The sequence below is a fragment of the Lacerta agilis genome, chromosome 18 (assembly GCF_009819535.1).
Source record: "Lacerta agilis isolate rLacAgi1 chromosome 18, rLacAgi1.pri, whole genome shotgun sequence".
NCBI classification, from domain to species: domain Eukaryota; kingdom Metazoa; phylum Chordata; class Lepidosauria; order Squamata; family Lacertidae; genus Lacerta; species Lacerta agilis.
Window position 1 is genome coordinate 11,139,888 of NC_046329.1, and position 17,453 is coordinate 11,157,340.

Below are 17,453 nucleotides of genomic sequence, written 5' to 3' on the forward strand. Positions count from 1 at the left end.
AATGTAGTTTTTAAAAGAAATTATTTATTTGCACATCCAAGTAAAAAATAAAACGTTAATTTTGAAAACGCCAGAGGCTCCCTCGTGTTCTTCCTTCCCCCCCGCGCGAGGAGCGTGGGTCGCCCCGAGGGCCCCCGTTCCCCTTCTGGGGGCCGGGCGTAAGAAGCAGATCCGCGCGGGGCATCGGGTGCGAATCCACCCCTCCCTTTTGTACAGCAGGGCTGGTTTTCGTACACACATTTAGGAGGGGGAAAGCACAAAAAACACAGTACTCCAGCAAGCTCGGTGCTGGGGTGACGGCACGGGTGCCCACAGAAAGGGTTCTGAGTGCCCCCCCATAGGTTCGCCGCCACCGATTTAAGGGGTTCCTTGCTGCGCTGCCTGCCCCCAAAGCTATCTGCTGCCAGAAATTTCCTCTTCCTTTCTCTGCATCCTTTGAGGTCATTTCCTAGCTCTTATCAGCAGAAAAAGACAAGCCCTTCTTGGGACGCCAAGGATGTTTATAACCGGCATGGGGGGGGGGGCGGGGAAGAGCCTGCGGCTGGTCTCAGTCCCTCTCCAAAATGCCCCTCGGAGACAGCCTGCGGAAGGAACCTGCTTCAGGGCCTCCCCCCTTTGGGAACTGCACCCAGCGCCATTTCTCTGAGCCATTGTCGTAGCTCAGAGGCAGGTCGGCTGCTTGGCTTGCAGAAGGTCTCCCGTTTCCATCCCCGGAGGGATCTCCAGGGAGCCGGGCTAGAAGTGTCCCCCGACTCCGAAACCCAGAGAGCACTACCAAAGTATTTGGACGTAGAATTGTGGAGTTGGGTGTGAAGGCCGGGGGAAAAAACCCCGGAAAAATTTTGGGAAAAAAACCATTTTTCCCCTGAAGTCTTTTTTGTTTCCCCCCTGAAAAACTGTTCCAATCCGAGCAAACCTTCAGTTTTTAGAAGCCCGTAATAACTGTGATAATGACAGACACAACAGAGTAGAGTCAAAGCGCATCTGTATTTTGGAATTGCTCGGTTATGCAGATGGGTTTGCCGGAGAGTCGAAAGGGGAAGGTGGAAAAAATAACGCCATGAGCAAAAAAATCTCCTTATTGTGGCCAAGTTCGATGCCATTGAGCCGCTGGCAAATTGGACGGTTTGCTTTACTAAAACCCAAAGCGAGTAGCGGTTGTGGTGATAAAACCACAAGAGGGAAGTTTTTGATGGACTTATTTTAGTCCAGGCGCTTTTGGGAGATCTTGCAGCACTAGGGGTATCAGATTTGAGTTTAGGCGAAGCCAAGAGTTCAGCACCCTACGGCAGATCCGTCATTCCACCGAGGGGAGATTAGCAGCGGTCTGCTGAGCAACGCCCGGCCCAGGCCTCTTCCTCTGCCAATTCTGCGAAAGAGGAGATGTTTCTCGCGTGCAAGGGAGTTGGCGGGGGGGACGGGGGAAGAGACCCTGCAGTGTCACCGGGTTTGGGGTGACGAGTGTTTCCTGGAGTTAAGAGGCTGAGCCAGGACGTCGTCGCTCCTTGCAGCAGCAGCAGCAGCAGCGACTTCTCCAAAGCAGGATGCATCTGTGCGGAGCGGGGCCAAGCCTGCCTCTCCGGCTTCTCACGCTGCTCCTCTTGTCCGGGCAGCCGGCGAAGGCTGCGGCGGCCGACGACGACTACGATGGTAAGTGGCAAGGGAGACCCCCCAGCCCACCCCCACCCCCCTTTTACCTGGGCGGGAGGGTGCAGGATTCTGCTTTTGGCCCGGGTGCTGCGGCAGACAGCCGTTGGGGCTTTCTTTTCATTTCTTCCACCCCAAAAGTTTTTTCTAAGGCCCCTCACTGGAGAAACCTGCCCAGGTTTTGCCCCATAAAATGCCACCCAGCTGCTGAAAAACCCTCTGCTGTTCTCTCTCTCTATATATAACTATTTATTAGTTTTAACCAAATACACATCTGCAAACAAACAATAATACAAAATAAACACTTAAATCTTAATACTACTATCTTATTTTCTTATCCGTGTGGGTTCACTTCCTCACGTCCTCTCTTCCTGCGTTCCTTATCTTTGGTAATTTCTTTACATTATTAAAACCATCTTTTCTATTAATTAACCTTAAACATCTCTTCTTATCTAATGCCCTTATCATTTACTCAAAACAATTATAAACCTTAAATCTATCTTCTAAGTCTACAGCCTAACATTTCTTTCGGCTTACGTCTAATCTTTAATCTTGCAATGATCTTTTAAGTCCTTATTTTGAATTCCTTCCGATCTTCTTCCACCGTGTTGTCCCTCTGGTCACTTCAGCAAGCTCCATATCGTCCATCATTTTTATCTAGCCCTCTGCGGTCCTTTTTAGGGAAGTTTTTAATGTGTGATATTTTCGTATTTGATTTTTGTTGGAAGTGTGGTTGGGGAAATCCAGCCGGATGGGCGGGGTACAAATAATAAGTATTATTATTATTATTATTATTATTATTATTATTATTATTATTATTATCCACCCCTGACGTCTGCCCATGTTGTCTGCTTCTGCAGCCAATGGGAGCTGGTGCCCCACGGAAGCTGGGGGGCACACACACACACACACACACCCCCTCTGAAAACCCTGCTCAGCAAGACATGGATGCAGTTTCGTTTTCCCACTAACCTGACCTCTTTTCGCCCCCCCCCCCAGATTACGCCACCCCCAACGGGACCGAGGCTCCCCAGCCCCCGCCGCCGATGGGCCTGTGCCCCCGCGCCATCCCCTCCACCAAGGTGACCCTCAACCGCACCACCTTCCTGGTCCTGCCCCCCTCCTCGCAGGCGCAGCTCGACAGCCCCCTGGCCACGCTCCTTCTTCCCTCCTTCTACGCCCTGGTCTGCCTGGTGGGGCTCCCCGCCAACGCCTTGGGGCTCTGGGTGCTGGCCACGCGCGTCGAGAGGCTCCCGTCCACCATCTTCCTGATGAACCTGGCGGCCGCCGACCTCCTTCTGGGCCTCATCCTGCCCTTCAAGGCTGCCTACTACTACCTGGGCAACCACTGGCCCTTCGGCGAGGGCGCGTGCCGCCTCACCACGGCCGCCTTCCACGCCAACATGTACTGCTCCCTCCTGCTGCTGGCCTGCATCAGCGCCGACCGCTACCTCGCCGTGGCGCACCCCTTCCTCGCCCGCTCCTTCCGCAGCCCGGCCTTCGCGGCAGGCACCTGCGGCGCCGCCTGGGGGGCCGCCGTCCTCTCGGCGCTGCCCCTGGCCTTCCGGCGCCAGTCGTACCCCCTCCTGGGCACGGCCCGCGTCTTGTGCCACGACGCCCTGCCGGCCGACGGCGACGCCGCGTATTTCCGCCCCTATTTCGTCGCCCTCGTGGCTTGCGGGTTCCTGGCCCCGCTGCTGGTCATGGCGCTGTGTTCGGGCGCCACCCTGAGGGTCCTGGCGGGGAAAGGGGACCGGTACGCCACCGCCATCAAACTGACCGTCGTGGTGCTGGCGTCCGTGGTGGCTCTGTACACCCCGAGCCACGTCCTCCTGCTCCTCCACTACTCCCACCGCTGCGCCGGAGCCCGGGGGACCCTCTACGTAGCGTACATGGGCGCCCTGGCCGCCAGCACCTGCAACACTTGCGTAGACCCCTTTGTGTACTACTACGCCTCGGAGGAATTCCGCGCCAAGGTGGCGGGGAGGATCTTTGGGGACTCTGCCGTCTCCCTGAAAACCAGCAAGGAAACCCTGCCCACGAAATGCTCCCAGGCCCTGGCGTGAAAACAAAACACTATCGTAACAAAACAAAATAAAAAATAGCCCCGCCATTTCCTGTATCGCAGGCGTGTCCAGCTCCCGAGGGACAGTGATCTACTCTCCCATTATGAAAAAACTGGCAGTGATCCACCCATTGGATTGACCAAAGTGGCTGAGATATTTGGGGGGGGGGTGTGGGGCCTGATCGATCAGGATCACGCGATCGCCCGGGGAGGCCCCGCAATCGACCAGTGGGTCGCGATCAACCGGTTGGACATGTCTGCTGTATTGTAATGGGGCAAGCTTTCACTTAGAACATGGGTAGGGAGCAATTTTTAAAAACCCTCGTGAAAATAGCTCAGCACAAGTGGTTCCCCCAAATTCAGCTGAAAACGCAACTTTGGTTTGCTCCTTTGCAAACATCGGGAAGGCCGTAGATTTCGTTCACGAACCTCATCCGCCATGGGCGCTGGATAATTTCGATATATTACGCAGTCACACAGACGGAAAAAAATTCATTTGTTGATTTTTTGGGATGACCTCCCCCCCCGCCAAGATTTGAAAACGCCATTCCGTCGTTTTTAGGCAAATGTTCGTCAAACGGAGCTACAGGAACGCGAGGTTGTACGGAAGTCCTAACCCTTGCCGCCGACCGAGGGAAGAAACGAGAGGCGCCGTTTGATTTTTCAGACATCGGTTTTTAATAAAATATTTTATCAGCATCTAAATCAAACTTCTTCTCCCGCGCCCCCGCCTGCCCACCCACGACCCGGGCACTCGAACTCGCTACCGAAACGTGTGCCGAGGTCCACAGCCCTCCCCCCCACGTGCCTCGGGTTTGCGGGCCATCCTACTGAAATGGGACTGGGGGGGGGGAGAGGAAGGACAGGGGTCTCCCAGCTCTTCCGGGATGCAGGAGCTGGTCGTGCCAGGAGAAGGGGGTCCCCGGTCTAGGGCGGAAACGGGAGAAAGCGAGAGGGGCTGCTGGATGCCGTGGGGTGAGGTTCCCCCGCCCCACTTGGTTGCCCCCCCGGGATGGGCAGAACCGCCGTTTCCAAAATAAATACCGGCACAGCAAAAGGTTTCTGGGTAGCCGCCGAGCGAAGGGCCACCTTCTGCCTTGCTCAGAGGTGGGGCAGAGGGGGTCCTGGCACCCTGGGGTTGTTGTGGGGGGTGTGCAAAGAAAAAAAACATGGAAGGGGGGGAAGGCTGGTATCTCACCGAAAAAAGAGAAAATTCCCAAGCTGTGCAAGCTGTGGCTCGTATCTCAGGATCTGCCAACGCTGGAATGTGTTTTTTTCTTTAAAGTGAAAAGCAAGGGGTTGTGGGTTCAAGAGGGGAAGGGTTTTGTTTGGGCCTCCTTGGCCCCCCTGGGCGGGTTGGGGAAAGCCCTTTTCACGGGGCGGGTTTATGCACCAAGCATTAGGGAGGGAAGGCGGCACGGGAATGTAGGAGAACGGAGAACGTTTCCTAGCGGAAAGGAAGAAAGGGAACATCCTGAGAGGCCAATTCCGGGAACCTGGTGGGAACCCCCCAAAGCCTAGCCCTGGCTCCTCAACTGCAGATTTGGGCATCGGGACCCCTGGGGGTCATCCAGCCTGACCCACCGCAGTGCGACTGAAGAAGAGGCGTGGCGATTCGGGCGCGTGAGGTTCGTGGAGCGTCTCGAGGGTGCCGCGAGATCTTGCCGGGCACGGGCAGGCAGCTTCCTCTTGCCCACCTTTGCCTCTCCAAGCTGGGTGGGGTGGGGGAGGAAGCAGGGTCCGGATCCGAACGAGGCTTGGCTGGGGAGGGAGAGAGTCTGTGCTCCACCTCTGCGGCAGGAAAGCTCCTGGGTTTGCGTGGCGCAAGGGGGCAAGGGGTTGGCACGGAGCATGTGCGGAGGGCCTGGGGGGAGCGGGCAGGATGGGCAAAGTTTGCCTGGGGGGCAGCTGGGCTTTGGCTCGGCTGGGTCTCCGGCGTGGGGCAGCCTCTGCTGAATTGGGGGGAAGAGAGCCCTAGAGGAGAACAGAAAGGAAGGGGGGCAGGAAGGAAGGGATTAGGGGGGTGCAAATTGATTCCAAAGTAATCCATATCAATAATGATTACTAAGAATGACAAATAATTGCTATTGTTGAAATGAGAATGGAATCAAATTACTCTCCCTAATAATAACCAATAATTACTAATTTCCATTTCATTAATAGAATATTATTATTATTGTTATTATTAAAATGAGAATGTAATCAAATTACTCCCTTGGTTAATAACTAATAATTACTATTCCCTATATCTGTAACATAATAATAATAATAATAATAATAATAATAATAATAATAATAATAATAATATCCATTTCATTAATAGAATATTATTATTGTTATTATTAAAATGAGAATGTAATCAATTTACTCCCTTGGTTAATAACTAATAATTACTATTTCCTATATCTGTAACAATATAACAATAATAATTCCATTTCCATTTCATTGATAGATTATTATTATTATTATTACTATTAATGAAATGAGAACAGAATCAAATTGCTCCACCTGATAGTAATAACAACTAATAATTACTAATTCCTATTTCAGTAATAATATAATCAAATTACTTCCCCTAATAGTAATAACAACAATCGGTTGTGGACAAAGGACAGCGGGACATATAAAACGCCCCATTACCTTCAGGAGCTGAGGGCCACATCAAACCTCAATCCGGCCCTGGGCTTTCCTCTTTCTTTCTTTCTTTTTTTTTGCAATTAAGAGGTGAATAGGTGTCTCGAAATACAGGTCAATAAATCCAGCAATCCTTGCTGCTGCTGCCCTGTGGGCTGGAGGGGGGGTCGGATGATGTCACGAGCCCCCGTCCCACCCCCGGGTCCCCACTCACCCTTCACTCCCCCGTGGGCACCGGCGTCCCCCGAATCCGGCCCCCTCCTGCTGCCGCGGTGCTGCTGGGGGCCGTCAGCTCAAAGGCGTCCCCTTCCGACATGGCGTAAGGGTCGACTTCGTATTCGTAGGAGTAGTAGGGGAAGTCCAGCTGGGAGGTGGGGGCTTCCTCTGAAAAAAAAAGAAAAGGGGTCAAACTGGGCCAGGACCCCCACCCCACCCCCCCAGCTCCATCGCCCCCATTCCTGGAGCCCAAAGGGAACCATCGCCGGGGAAATGGCTCCTTCGTTCCTTTGCCAAATTTCTAATCTTTCGCACACTCTCTTTTAATTTTTGCCGCTTTAGAAGCCTGATTATGATATGATATAAATGGATATACAGTGCTATACCTTGGTTCCCAAACTTAATCCGTTCCGGAAATTCCGTTCCAAAACCAAAGCGTTCCAAAACCAAGGCGCGCTTCTTTCCCATAGAAAGTCACGCAAAACGGATTAATCCGCCCCAGACTTTTAAAAACAGCCGTTTAACATGAATTTTACTCTCTGACGAGACCACTGATCCATAAAATGAAAGCAATAACCGATGTACTGTACTATAAAATAAATGAGGCAGTATTGTAGACGATGAAAATTAAAATGAATTTCTTTTTCTTCACCTGCGCTGACGATAGTCCTTGTTTGGATGGGGGGCTTTTATCCATTTCCGCAGTCACACAATCAATCAATCAATCAATCAATCAATCCATAAGTAGCTGAACAGGGTTCCACACAGTCACAAACACAAATGAACCGAAAAAGCCTCAAAAACGCCAAAGAAAGAGCAAAAACCGAAGTGCCAAACTTAATCCGTTCTGAAGTCCGTTTGACTTCCGAAATGTTCTGAAACCGAGGCGCGGCTTCTGATTGGCGCAGGCGCCCCGGAAACGACAGACGACAGCCGCAGCGGACGTCCGGCTTCCGGAAAACATTCGAAAATGCGTTTTTTGGCGTTCGGGAACCAAGGTACCACTTAGTGCGAAACGGTTTAGAAGCTTGGTTATGATATGATATAAATGTGTGTGTGTGTGTGTGTGTGTGTGTGTAGACAGATAGATAGATAGATAGATAGACAGATAGATAGATAGATAGGAAGAAAGAAAGATAGATAGAAAGACAGATAGATAGATAGATAGATAGATAGATAGATAGATAGATAGATAGATGAAAGAAAGAAAGAAAGATAGATAGATAGGAAGAAAGAAAGATAGATAGATAGATAGATAGATAGACAGATAGATAGGAAGATAGATAGATAGATAGATAGATAGATAGATAGATAGATAGATAGATAGATAGATGAAAGAAAGATAGATAGATAGATAGAAAGATAGATGATAGATAGATAGATAGATAGATAGATAGATAGGAAGAAAGAAAGATAGAAAGATAGATAGATAGAAATATAATGAAAGAAAGATAGATAGATAGATAGATAGATAGATAGTTAGAAAGAAAGAAAGAAAGATAGATAGATAGATAGATGAAAGAAAGAAAGAAAGAAAGAAAGAAAGAAAGAAAGAAAGAAAGAAAGATAGATGGAAAGATAGATAGATAGATAGATAGATAGACAGACCAAGGCATTTGGGAACCAAGGTACCGCTGTGGTGCGAAACGGTTTAGAAGCTTGAATATGATATGATATAAATGTGTGTGTGTATAGATAGATAGATATAAATATATACATCTCCGGAGGCAGAGATCCAGTGGTCAAGGGGTCTGGTCCTCACCGATCGGGGTTTGTCGCTCCGAGACACCGGGCAGCTCCAGAGTTCGGAAGTCAGGCTCTGTCTCTCCCGGGTGATTCTGGCCTGCGGAGAGGAACGTGGTCAGCGCGGGGCCGGATAAAGGTCCGACTCAACGTCAAGGCAGCTCCTATTTAAGCCGCCTCTCGATTCGGAAACCCTGAGGACTGGAACCTTGAAATGCTTTTGAGGGGAAGAAGGGGCTTAGTTCGGCCGCAAGAGCAGCTGTTCGGCATGCAGAAGGCCCCGACTTCCGTTCTCGACACCTCCAGCTAAAGGCTTTGCAATGCCCCCTTCCTCCTCCCCCCCCCACATCAGGGTCATAGGAAAGGGCCGTTGCAGCTCAGTGGCAGAACACCTGCTTGGCATGCAGAAGGGCACCCGGCAGCGTCTCCCGGTAAGGTGGGGAAGATGCGTTTCATGGAGCCCCCAAGTCGGAAGGGAACGTGTGAGTCATCTAGTTTGACCCCCCTGCAACGCAGGAACACGCGGCTGCCCCATATGGGGATTGAACCCAAAAGCTCGGCAGCGCCAGCCCCAAAATGGAAAGGTGGAGAGAGACCAATGAAAGAAAGAGTAAAACTGCGGGAATACGCGGAAATGGCGGAACTCACTGGAAAATGTAGAGATGAGGACAAAAAGATATAAGTGGACTCACTAGCAGGGTTTGAGTAAAGGTAAAGGGACCCCTGACCGTTAGGTCCAGTCGCGGACGACTCTGGGGTTGCGGCGCTCATTTCGCTTTACTGGCCGAGGGAGCCGGCGTCCAGCTTCCGGGTCATGTGGCCAGCAGGACTAAGCTGCTTTTGGCGAACCAGAGCAGCGCACGGAAACGCCGTTTACCTTCCCACCGGAGCGGTACCTATTTATCTACTTGCACTTTGACATGCTTTCGAACTGCTAGGTTGGCAGGAGCAGGGACCGAGCAACGGGAGCTCACCCCGTCATTGCGGGGATTCGAACCGCCGACCTTCCCATCGGCAAGCCCTACGCTCTGTGGTTTAACCCAGTGTTTTTCAACCACTGTTCCGCGGCACACTAGTGTGCCGCGAGATGTTGCCTGGTGTGCCGTGGGGAAAATTGTTTATTTGATTCCTATTCAAGAGAATTACTTTATATTATAGTCAATATAGGCACAGAGTTAAATTTTTTAACATTTTCTAATGGTGGTGTGCCTCGTGATTTTTTTCATGAAACAAGTGTGCCTTTGCCCAAAAAAGGTTGAAAAACACTGGTTTAACCGACAGTGCCACCCGCATCCCAGGGTTTGAGTAAACACTTAAAATTAATAAATCAAGTTGAGGTGTAATAACTGGAAAATAACTAGGTGCAAGATGTATTTGGGGGGGAAAACATGGTATAATAATGATAGGAATTTAAGAATATTTTACGGTGTACGGTGCATCCCTGCTATTTATATCGACCCATTCTCCAGACCGTAACATAACTCTTTCCTAGGCCAACGGCCGCGGTTAGTACCAAAACGGTCCCGGAAGAGCGACTTACCGGCCGCACACTGGGCCATGGGGATCTGCTCGATCCGAGTTCCGTTCCCGCAAGCGGCCACTTCCATCTGGCAGTGGTTGGGGTAGACGAGGCCGTCGGAGCCGCAAACGGGGTCGCCGTCGGATCCGCAGTCCCGCGAACACACACACTGCTCAAAGTAGCCTTCCTCCTGGCAGCCCGAGAGGCTGTTGCAAAGCCCCGTGTGGACGAAACCTGGGCAGGCGGGGAGAGAAGACCCCCCGGTTCCAGGTGTAGAATCACAGAAGGGGCCCTCCCGGGGCCATCTAGTCCAACCCCCTCCCTGCCGTGCAGCAGGTTCGCCTGCGAGATCACCTTCCCTCCTATACAGCGGTCCTTCGGTTCTCAAACATAATCCGTTCCGGAAATTCCGTTCCGAAACCAAAGCGTTTCAAAACCGAGGTGTGCTTTCTCATAGAAAGTCATGCAAAATGGATTAATCCGTTCCAGACTTTTAAAAGGAACCCCTAAGACTACAATTTAACAGGTTTTACTATCTTAACGAGACCATCGGTCCATAAAATGAAAGGAATAAACAATGTACTGTACTATATAAAAAAATAAGGCAGTATTGTAGATGATGAAAATGAAAATTTAATTTTTTTTTCTTCCCTGCACCGATGATAGTCATTGTTTGGATGGGGGGATTTTATCCATTTCACACCATCAATCAATCAATCAATCAATCTATCAGTAGCTGAACTGGGTTCCACACAGTCACCAAAACAAACGAACCGAAAAAGCCTCAAAAACGCAAAATGTATAGCAAAAACAAAAGTGCCAAACTTAACCCATTCTGGTTAACCCAGTCTGTTTGACTTCCGAAATTTTTAGAAACCGAGGCGCGGCTTCTGATTGGCACAGGCACCCCGGAAACAACAGCCAACAGCCGCATTGGACATTTGGCTTCCAAAAACCGTTCAAAAACCGGAACATCTACATGTGGGTTTTCGAAATTTGGGAACCCAGGTCCCACTGTATATGACCGTCCTGATCTGGCCCTGTTCTGGGTGCTGTGTGACCCCCCCTGCGAAATAACCGCTGCCCAACTTAACCATTGGGCCAGCTTTCCTTTATCCTCCTCCCTCCCCGCTCCCTTTCCTTTCGTGCCGTGCCAACGCCTGCCCTTTTATCGCCAAGATTTCTGGGTTTTTTTTAAGGAGAAAAAGGCAGGGCGGCGTTTCTGAGCCTGGCGCGGGGGGGTGGCACAGAGAAGGGGCTGCACCCGTGAGACTAGCCGCCTGCCCGCCCGCCCGCCTGCCTTTGGGACTCACCGACCCAGTGGCTGGCGGCGCTCTCCACCTCGTTGCAGAGTGGGCCGTCGCAGAGCTCCCGGGCCAGGGGGCTGTTCTCGCTGACGTTGTAGAAACGGGTGGCTTCGAAGGCTGCGGGGGCGAGAGGCTGGGGTCAGGAGAGGGGGCTGCGAGCGGCGGGTGGGTGGGTGGGGGGCACGGGAGGGGCTAGCGTACCTGGTTCGTAGTAGTCGTACACTTTGATGGGGACGGGGGCCGTCTTCCCCACGATGTATTCCCGGAAGGCCACAAATTTGACGCATGTCATGCACTGGCTGGGGATCTGGGGAGGAAGCAACACAGTGAGGTTCCCGAGGGCTGATTTACGCCAAACCACCCCCCCCCCGCCCCCAGTCTACACGGCAATTTAAGCCCTTTCCTCATTTTCTCCTTTGACCCCACCCCAGGATTCATAGAATAGAATAGAATCCTAGAGTTGGAAGAGACCCCAAGGGCCATCTAGTCCAACCCCCTGCCAAGCAGGAAACACCGTCAAAGCATTCCTGACGGACAGCTGTCAAGCCTCCGCTTCAAGACCTCCAAAGAAGGAGACTCCACCACACTCCTTGGCAGCAAATCCCACTGCCGAACAGCTCTCACTGTCAGGAAGTTCTTCCTAATGTTTAGGTGGAATCTTCTTTCTTGTAGTTTGAATCCATTGCCCCGTGTCCGCTTCTCTGGAGCAGCAGAAAACAACCTTTCTCCCTCCTCTATATGACATCCTTTGATATATTTGAACATGGCTATCATATCACCCCTTAACCTTCTCTTCTCCAGGCTAAACATACCCAGCTCCCTAAGCCGTTCCTCCTAAGGCATTGTTTCCAGGCCTTGGACCATTTTGGTTGCCCTCCTCTGGACACGTTCCAGCTTGTCAGTATCCTTCTTGAACTGTGGTGCCCAGAACTGGACACAGTATTCCAGGTGAGGTCTGACCAGAGCGGAATACAGTGGTACTATTACTTCCCTTGATCTAGACGCTATACTCCTATTGATGCAGCCCAGAATTGCATTGGCTTTTTTAACTGCTGCATTCCCCCCCCCACTTCCGGCAGGGCCTTCCGAGTGGTGGCTCCCCTGCCTCACCGACTCACCTCGTCGAAATAGAAGAGGACTTTCCGCCCGTCCACCTCGTAGCGTTTCAGGCCGATCTGCTTGTTCGAGAGGAGCTGGGAGAGGCGGAAAAGGAGAGGGGTGTGTGAAAGGGGTCAGCTGGACCTGGCGGGTGGGTCTGCCCAAATGCATCCCCCGGGGTTGGGCTAGATGACCCCGGAGCCCCTTCTGTGCGGAACGGAGATGCGCAGCCGGGGTGGCGCAGCCGGGCCGGGCGCTTACCTGTTCCAGACTTTCCAGGTCGGCTTGGAAGCCCGAGAAGAGGGGCACCTCCAGGACGGCCATGTTGGAAGAACCCAAATGCAGCCACCTGCCAGCAAAGGAACCCGGGGGTCCGCGGGTAAGGAGGTCGAGTGGAGGAGAGAAGGAAGAAAGGATTTCGTGGGTATGAGGGAGCCGCCTCCAACCGAGTCCAACAAGCCCAGGAAGGCTGTGTGTCTCTCCCAGCCTTCCTCTAAAAATTAAGATCCTAGTCCTCATGGTTATTTTAAAATTTTGATTCGCGATTAGGCAGCTGCTGTCTACCGAGGGAGAGCCCTGCTCCGTGCGCCAACACTGGCTGGCAGCTACGGCGCTCCAGGGTTTATGTCACTCGGAGCCCGGTGCTGATGCCGCTGAGGTTGCGGGTTCGATTCCCACGCGAGAAGGCTGCGTGTTCCTGCATTGCAGGGGGGGTCAGGCTAGATGACCCAGAAGGTCCCTTGCAACTCGGCAGTTCCGTTCAATACATCTGACTGGGAGATGCTGCTGGGGGTTGCGCCCGGGGACCTTCTGCATGCCAAGCAGGTGTTCTGCCTCGGAGCTGCCTTCCCTACGGCCCTCCCACACCCCCACCCCTAATGTGGGGAGGAAAGGGAAGAAGGGGCCACCACAAAGACTCAGACCCCAACACGGCCCTTGCGCAAAGACAAAATGGATCGCTGTGTTCCTATTTACAGATGCTATTATTATTATTATTATTATTATTATTATTATTATTATTACTACAATTGATATACCAGTCTTTATCTGAAGCTCCCAGGTTTAAAAGCAACTTAACAGAACAATAAGGCGTCTGCTAAGAAATGTGTGTGTGTGTGAACTTGGAGTCTAGGGTGGGGAGTTATGGGTCCTTTGTGGTTTGGGGGAAGAGAACCCCCCGCCCTGCAGACAGTTGTGCCCCCCACTCCCTCTTCCTCCTCCTCCCGGCCCTGGCAGCGCCTCCCTCTCCCCCCTGCGAGGTAGGCCAGGACCGTCAGCCCCCCACCCTGAGCCCCCCTGCCGAGCCCCCTGCCCTGAGCCCCCTGCCGAACCCCCCACCCAAAGCCCCCACCCTGAGCCCCCCCACCCCAAGCCCCCCACCCCAAGCCCCCTGCCGAACCCCCCACCCAAAGCCCCCTGCCGAATCCCCCACCCTGAGCCCCTTGCCAACCCCCCCTGCCAACCCCCCCACCCAAAGCCCCCACCCTGAGCCCCCCCGCCCCGAGCTCACCTCATGCAGGCTTCCACCATCACCCGGTACTCCTGGTGGTCCTGGTCGGCGGCCGGGTCGTCGTCGTCCCCCAGCGCCTGGTCAGCCCTGCGCTGGGGGGTCTCCTCCGGAGGGCCGGGCTTGGGGGGCCGCGGGGGGGCCCTCCGGTGCCTCTTCAGCTTGGGCTCCTGCAGGTTGACCAGCAGCTGGAAGGACGGCTTGGCCACCGGGTCGGGGACGTTGTAGGCCACGTCGATCTGGAAAACGAAAACGGTTCATTCCACCCGGGCTCAGTGCTGCCCGCACGGGTCGGCAGCAGCGGGGTTTCCGGCAACTTCACGTCTAAATCAGCTTCTTCTCTGCTCTTCCACGAGAACTAGGAACTTACTTTGTTAATCACGGGCCCTTCTGAACGCCAAGCAGGTGTCCTTCCCTTAAAAGGCAAGCTTCCCGCGCTCGCCATTAAAAAAGTTAAGTTTCTAGTCTTCGCAAAAGAGCAGAGAGAAGCCGATTTAAACATGAAGCTGCCTGCGAAAGGATATAGATCTTCACTAATAAATTATCGAAGGTGTTAATACGAATAGAACTTATAAATATTGCAGCTGTTGAATAAGGGGTCGTTATTCAACCTGCAATTCTAGCCACCAAATTTATCCAATTGGATATTTGATTAATGGATGTTTGATTTGGCATCGTGATTCGATATGGATACAACAAGGCGTATTTTGGACTTTTGTAATTGAAAACTAAATTATTTTAAAAATGGGAAAAAAATTCAACAGGAAGCTGCCTTGCGCGGTCAGGCCGCTGGGTTTGCAGGGCTCCACGTTGCCTACACGGGCGGGCAGAAGCATCTCCCTGGGGTTTCAAACTCGGGGCGGGCCCCTCTGCCAACTCCACAGCTGGGATATTGCACCTTGGACCCTTCTGCACTCCAAGCAGGCGTCCTCATTGGAAAACACAGCAAGGGGCTAGTCCTCACCGTTCTCCAGAAAGGACTTAATTAAATTATGCCCTTGCTCCATCCAGGTGTGCACTATCTGCACTGGTTGGCAGCAGCTCCCAAGGGGTTCTGATTTTTTGGGGTGTGGGTGTGTAGGATACAGAACGAGGCCCAGCCCAGGAGCCCCCCACCCACCCAGCAGCAGACCCCCAAGTCCAGGGAGACCCCTCACCTGCAGGAGGCAGCAGCCGTCTCCCTTGGCGCTCACAAACAGCCCTGTGGGAAGGGATGGAATCTGTCGAGGAAATCAGGACAAGAGATTAGCCAGCATAAAGCTCAGTATTGCCCACACGGGCTGGCAGCAGCAGCAGCAGCAGCAGGGATTTCATGTCTGGAAGGACGCCTGTTCTGCCAAGCTCTGTTTGGCAGCGGCGGAAAACGAACCCAGCACCGTGCGTATCTAACCGCTGACCCTTTCTGCAAACCCCCAAGCGGAGACCGGGCAGCCCCCCTGCGGAAGGGGCCCAGAACCCCTTCTACCCCACTAGGACGGGGAACCCCTTTTGGATACCCTGGCCGTCTGCAACAGCTTTTTGTTCCCCCGGTTCAGCTCGAAGGTCTCCTGGTAGTCCAAGTTGGTGGAGGCCAGAGAGATGGTGAGGTTGACCCCTCCGACGTACGAAAGGATGGCGTATTCGGCCAGGGCCTGGAGGGCCACGCAGGTGTCCTGTGGGCAGGTTGCGGGGAGGGGAGGGTCAGAGGACGGCAGGGTTATATGAGGGGACCCCCAAAAGTCGCCCAGCCAAAACCCCCTCGCAACTCCTAAACAACCGCAGGCAACGGGCGGCCGGTAATCTTCGAACAAAACATTCGTTAACACGCATTATTTCACAATTCTTAAACAGAAAATATGTCATGGAGTCACACACACACACAAATCAATCAATATCGCATGAACAAAATTAGAGAAAGTCAATCAGTATCAAAGAGGCAAACAAGCTTTCTGCAAATAATAAAAGTCAATCATGGTTGCATGAACAAAGTAGTCGATCCAAACGTTTACTGCGACTGTTGAAAGGCTAAGTTACAGGTAGGTAGCCGTGTTGGTCTGCCATAGTCAAAACAGTCTCTTAAGGTGCTACTGGAAGGAATTTATTTTATTTTTTATTTCGTGTCGAAAGGCTTGTTCGCCTGCGTCCCCCCCCCCCCGGAAAAATGAATAACAGAATCGTAGAGTTTGGGACCCAAGGGTCATCCAGTCCAACCCCCTGCGATGCAAAGGGAACGTTCGCCCGACGTGGGACTTGAACCCGCGACCCCAAGGTTCAGAGTCTCCCGGTCTACCAACTGAGCTAGGAAACACACAGCGACCACGTCATGCCGCTCTGACCGGTTGCCGGGCGACCCTTCCTCTGCCACACCCCTGGCGGGATTAACCCCTCGGTCCCCGACCCGATGATCCCTCCTTTAGGGGGGTCCCTCCATTTCTGGGCGTTTTCTCCCCTCTCAAATTCGGACGGGGCGGGGGGGGCGGGCTCACCTGGGTGGAGGAAAAACCCCCCAGGGCGTTCCTCTGCTGCGACAGCCATTTGACGACGGGCAGCGCAGACGCCACGTCCCCCAGGCTGGTGTAAGTCAGGAGCGCGTAGGCTGTCATCTCGACTTCGGCTGACACCACTGCAGGGGGGGGTGCAGAAGAGCGGGGAATTGGGGGGCAACCCACGGCGTCCGTCCCCCCGAGTCAAGAGTCCTCTCCCGTCCCCCAGCGACCTGCACCCATGGCTTCACCAACCCACTCTCCACGCCTTGGCAAAATCCGCACCCTCCAATGCCCCCAACCCCAGAGGAAAGCCCCCCTTTGCGAGACCCTCTTCATGTTTGCAGACTGCGGAGACTCACCCGACTGGGAGAGCCCGTCGTTGAAGCCCATGAAAGTGTCCTCGCCCGTCGCCAGGGTGCCCATCAGACTCCAGTGGGTGAAGCCGTCTGGAAAACAGGAGATGGGTGGGGTGGGGGCACGGAGCGTCCGGAACCCTCTAATTTTTGGAGGGGGGCTGCCAACAGTCCAGTAGAGGGCAGGGCGATAGGGAGGAGGGGGGCGCGAATACGGAACGGGCCGATTTCGCGAGTGACCGATAAGGACCCCGAACGGGTGCCCCCCTGGCCATTCCCCGGGGATCCTCAGCGGGCGCAGAACGGGCAAGGAAAGGAGAGGGAAGGTCTTAGAATCATAGAATCCTAGAGTTGGAAGAGACCCCAAGGGCCATCCAGTCCAACCCCCTGCCAAGCAGGAAACACCATCAAAGCATTCCTGACAGATGGCTGTCAAGCCTCCGCTTCAAGACCTCCAAAGAAGGAGACTCCACCACACTCCTTGGCAGCAAATCCCACCGTCCAACAGCTCTTACTGTCGGGAAGTTCTTCCTAATGTTTAGGTGGAATCTTCTTTCTTGTAGTTTGAATCCATTGCTCCGTGTCCGCTTCTCTGGAGCAGCAGAAAACAACCTTTCTCCCTCCTCTATATGACATCCTTTGATATATTTGAACATGGCTATAATATCCCCCCTTAACCTTCTCTTCTCCAGGCTAAACATACCCAGCTCCCTGGAAGGCTATGGTTTGGGAAGGGACTTGCCAAGGTGGCTGGGCGCCTGAGTGGTTCAGGGTTTTGGGGAGATTTAGAACGGAGGAAAAAGAATATTTAAGGTGAATCTCCGGGGGGGGGGGACGACAACTAAAAAGCACTATCTGCTTTTGGCCCCTGGGCAATTCAGCTCCAGGGACCACCATTC

At 52.9% G+C, this 17,453-nt stretch overlaps 2 protein-coding genes across 2 annotated transcripts in view; one reads left to right on the plus strand and one right to left on the minus strand.

Moving 5' to 3' along the window:
* The first annotated feature begins 1,544 nt into the window (after positions 1 to 1,544).
* F2RL3 (F2R like thrombin or trypsin receptor 3) lies at positions 1,545 to 3,806 on the plus strand. Its single transcript, XM_033136940.1, has 2 exons — positions 1,545 to 1,650; positions 2,647 to 3,806. The coding sequence occupies exons 1-2, from the start codon at positions 1,545 to 1,547 to the stop codon at positions 3,711 to 3,713; spliced, it is 1,173 nt and encodes a 390-aa protein (XP_032992831.1). The 3' UTR covers positions 3,714 to 3,806.
* A 1,534-nt stretch (positions 3,807 to 5,340) lies between these two features.
* Positions 5,341 to 17,453, minus strand: part of CPAMD8 (C3 and PZP like alpha-2-macroglobulin domain containing 8) — a 43,893-nt gene continuing 31,780 nt past the window's right edge. Inside the window, exons 31-43 of the mRNA XM_033136624.1 lie at positions 16,561 to 16,647; positions 16,202 to 16,338; positions 15,233 to 15,388; positions 14,894 to 14,956; positions 13,740 to 13,975; positions 12,491 to 12,578; positions 12,250 to 12,324; positions 11,333 to 11,438; positions 11,138 to 11,248; positions 9,846 to 10,058; positions 8,325 to 8,405; positions 6,561 to 6,730; positions 5,341 to 5,686 (exon numbers count right to left, since the gene is read on the minus strand). Of these exons, the coding sequence (XP_032992515.1) occupies positions 6,564 to 6,730; positions 8,325 to 8,405; positions 9,846 to 10,058; positions 11,138 to 11,248; positions 11,333 to 11,438; positions 12,250 to 12,324; positions 12,491 to 12,578; positions 13,740 to 13,975; positions 14,894 to 14,956; positions 15,233 to 15,388; positions 16,202 to 16,338; positions 16,561 to 16,647 (1,520 nt within the window). The 3' untranslated portion in view covers positions 5,341 to 5,686; positions 6,561 to 6,563. The remainder of the gene's footprint in view (positions 5,687 to 6,560; positions 6,731 to 8,324; positions 8,406 to 9,845; positions 10,059 to 11,137; positions 11,249 to 11,332; positions 11,439 to 12,249; positions 12,325 to 12,490; positions 12,579 to 13,739; positions 13,976 to 14,893; positions 14,957 to 15,232; positions 15,389 to 16,201; positions 16,339 to 16,560; positions 16,648 to 17,453) is intronic.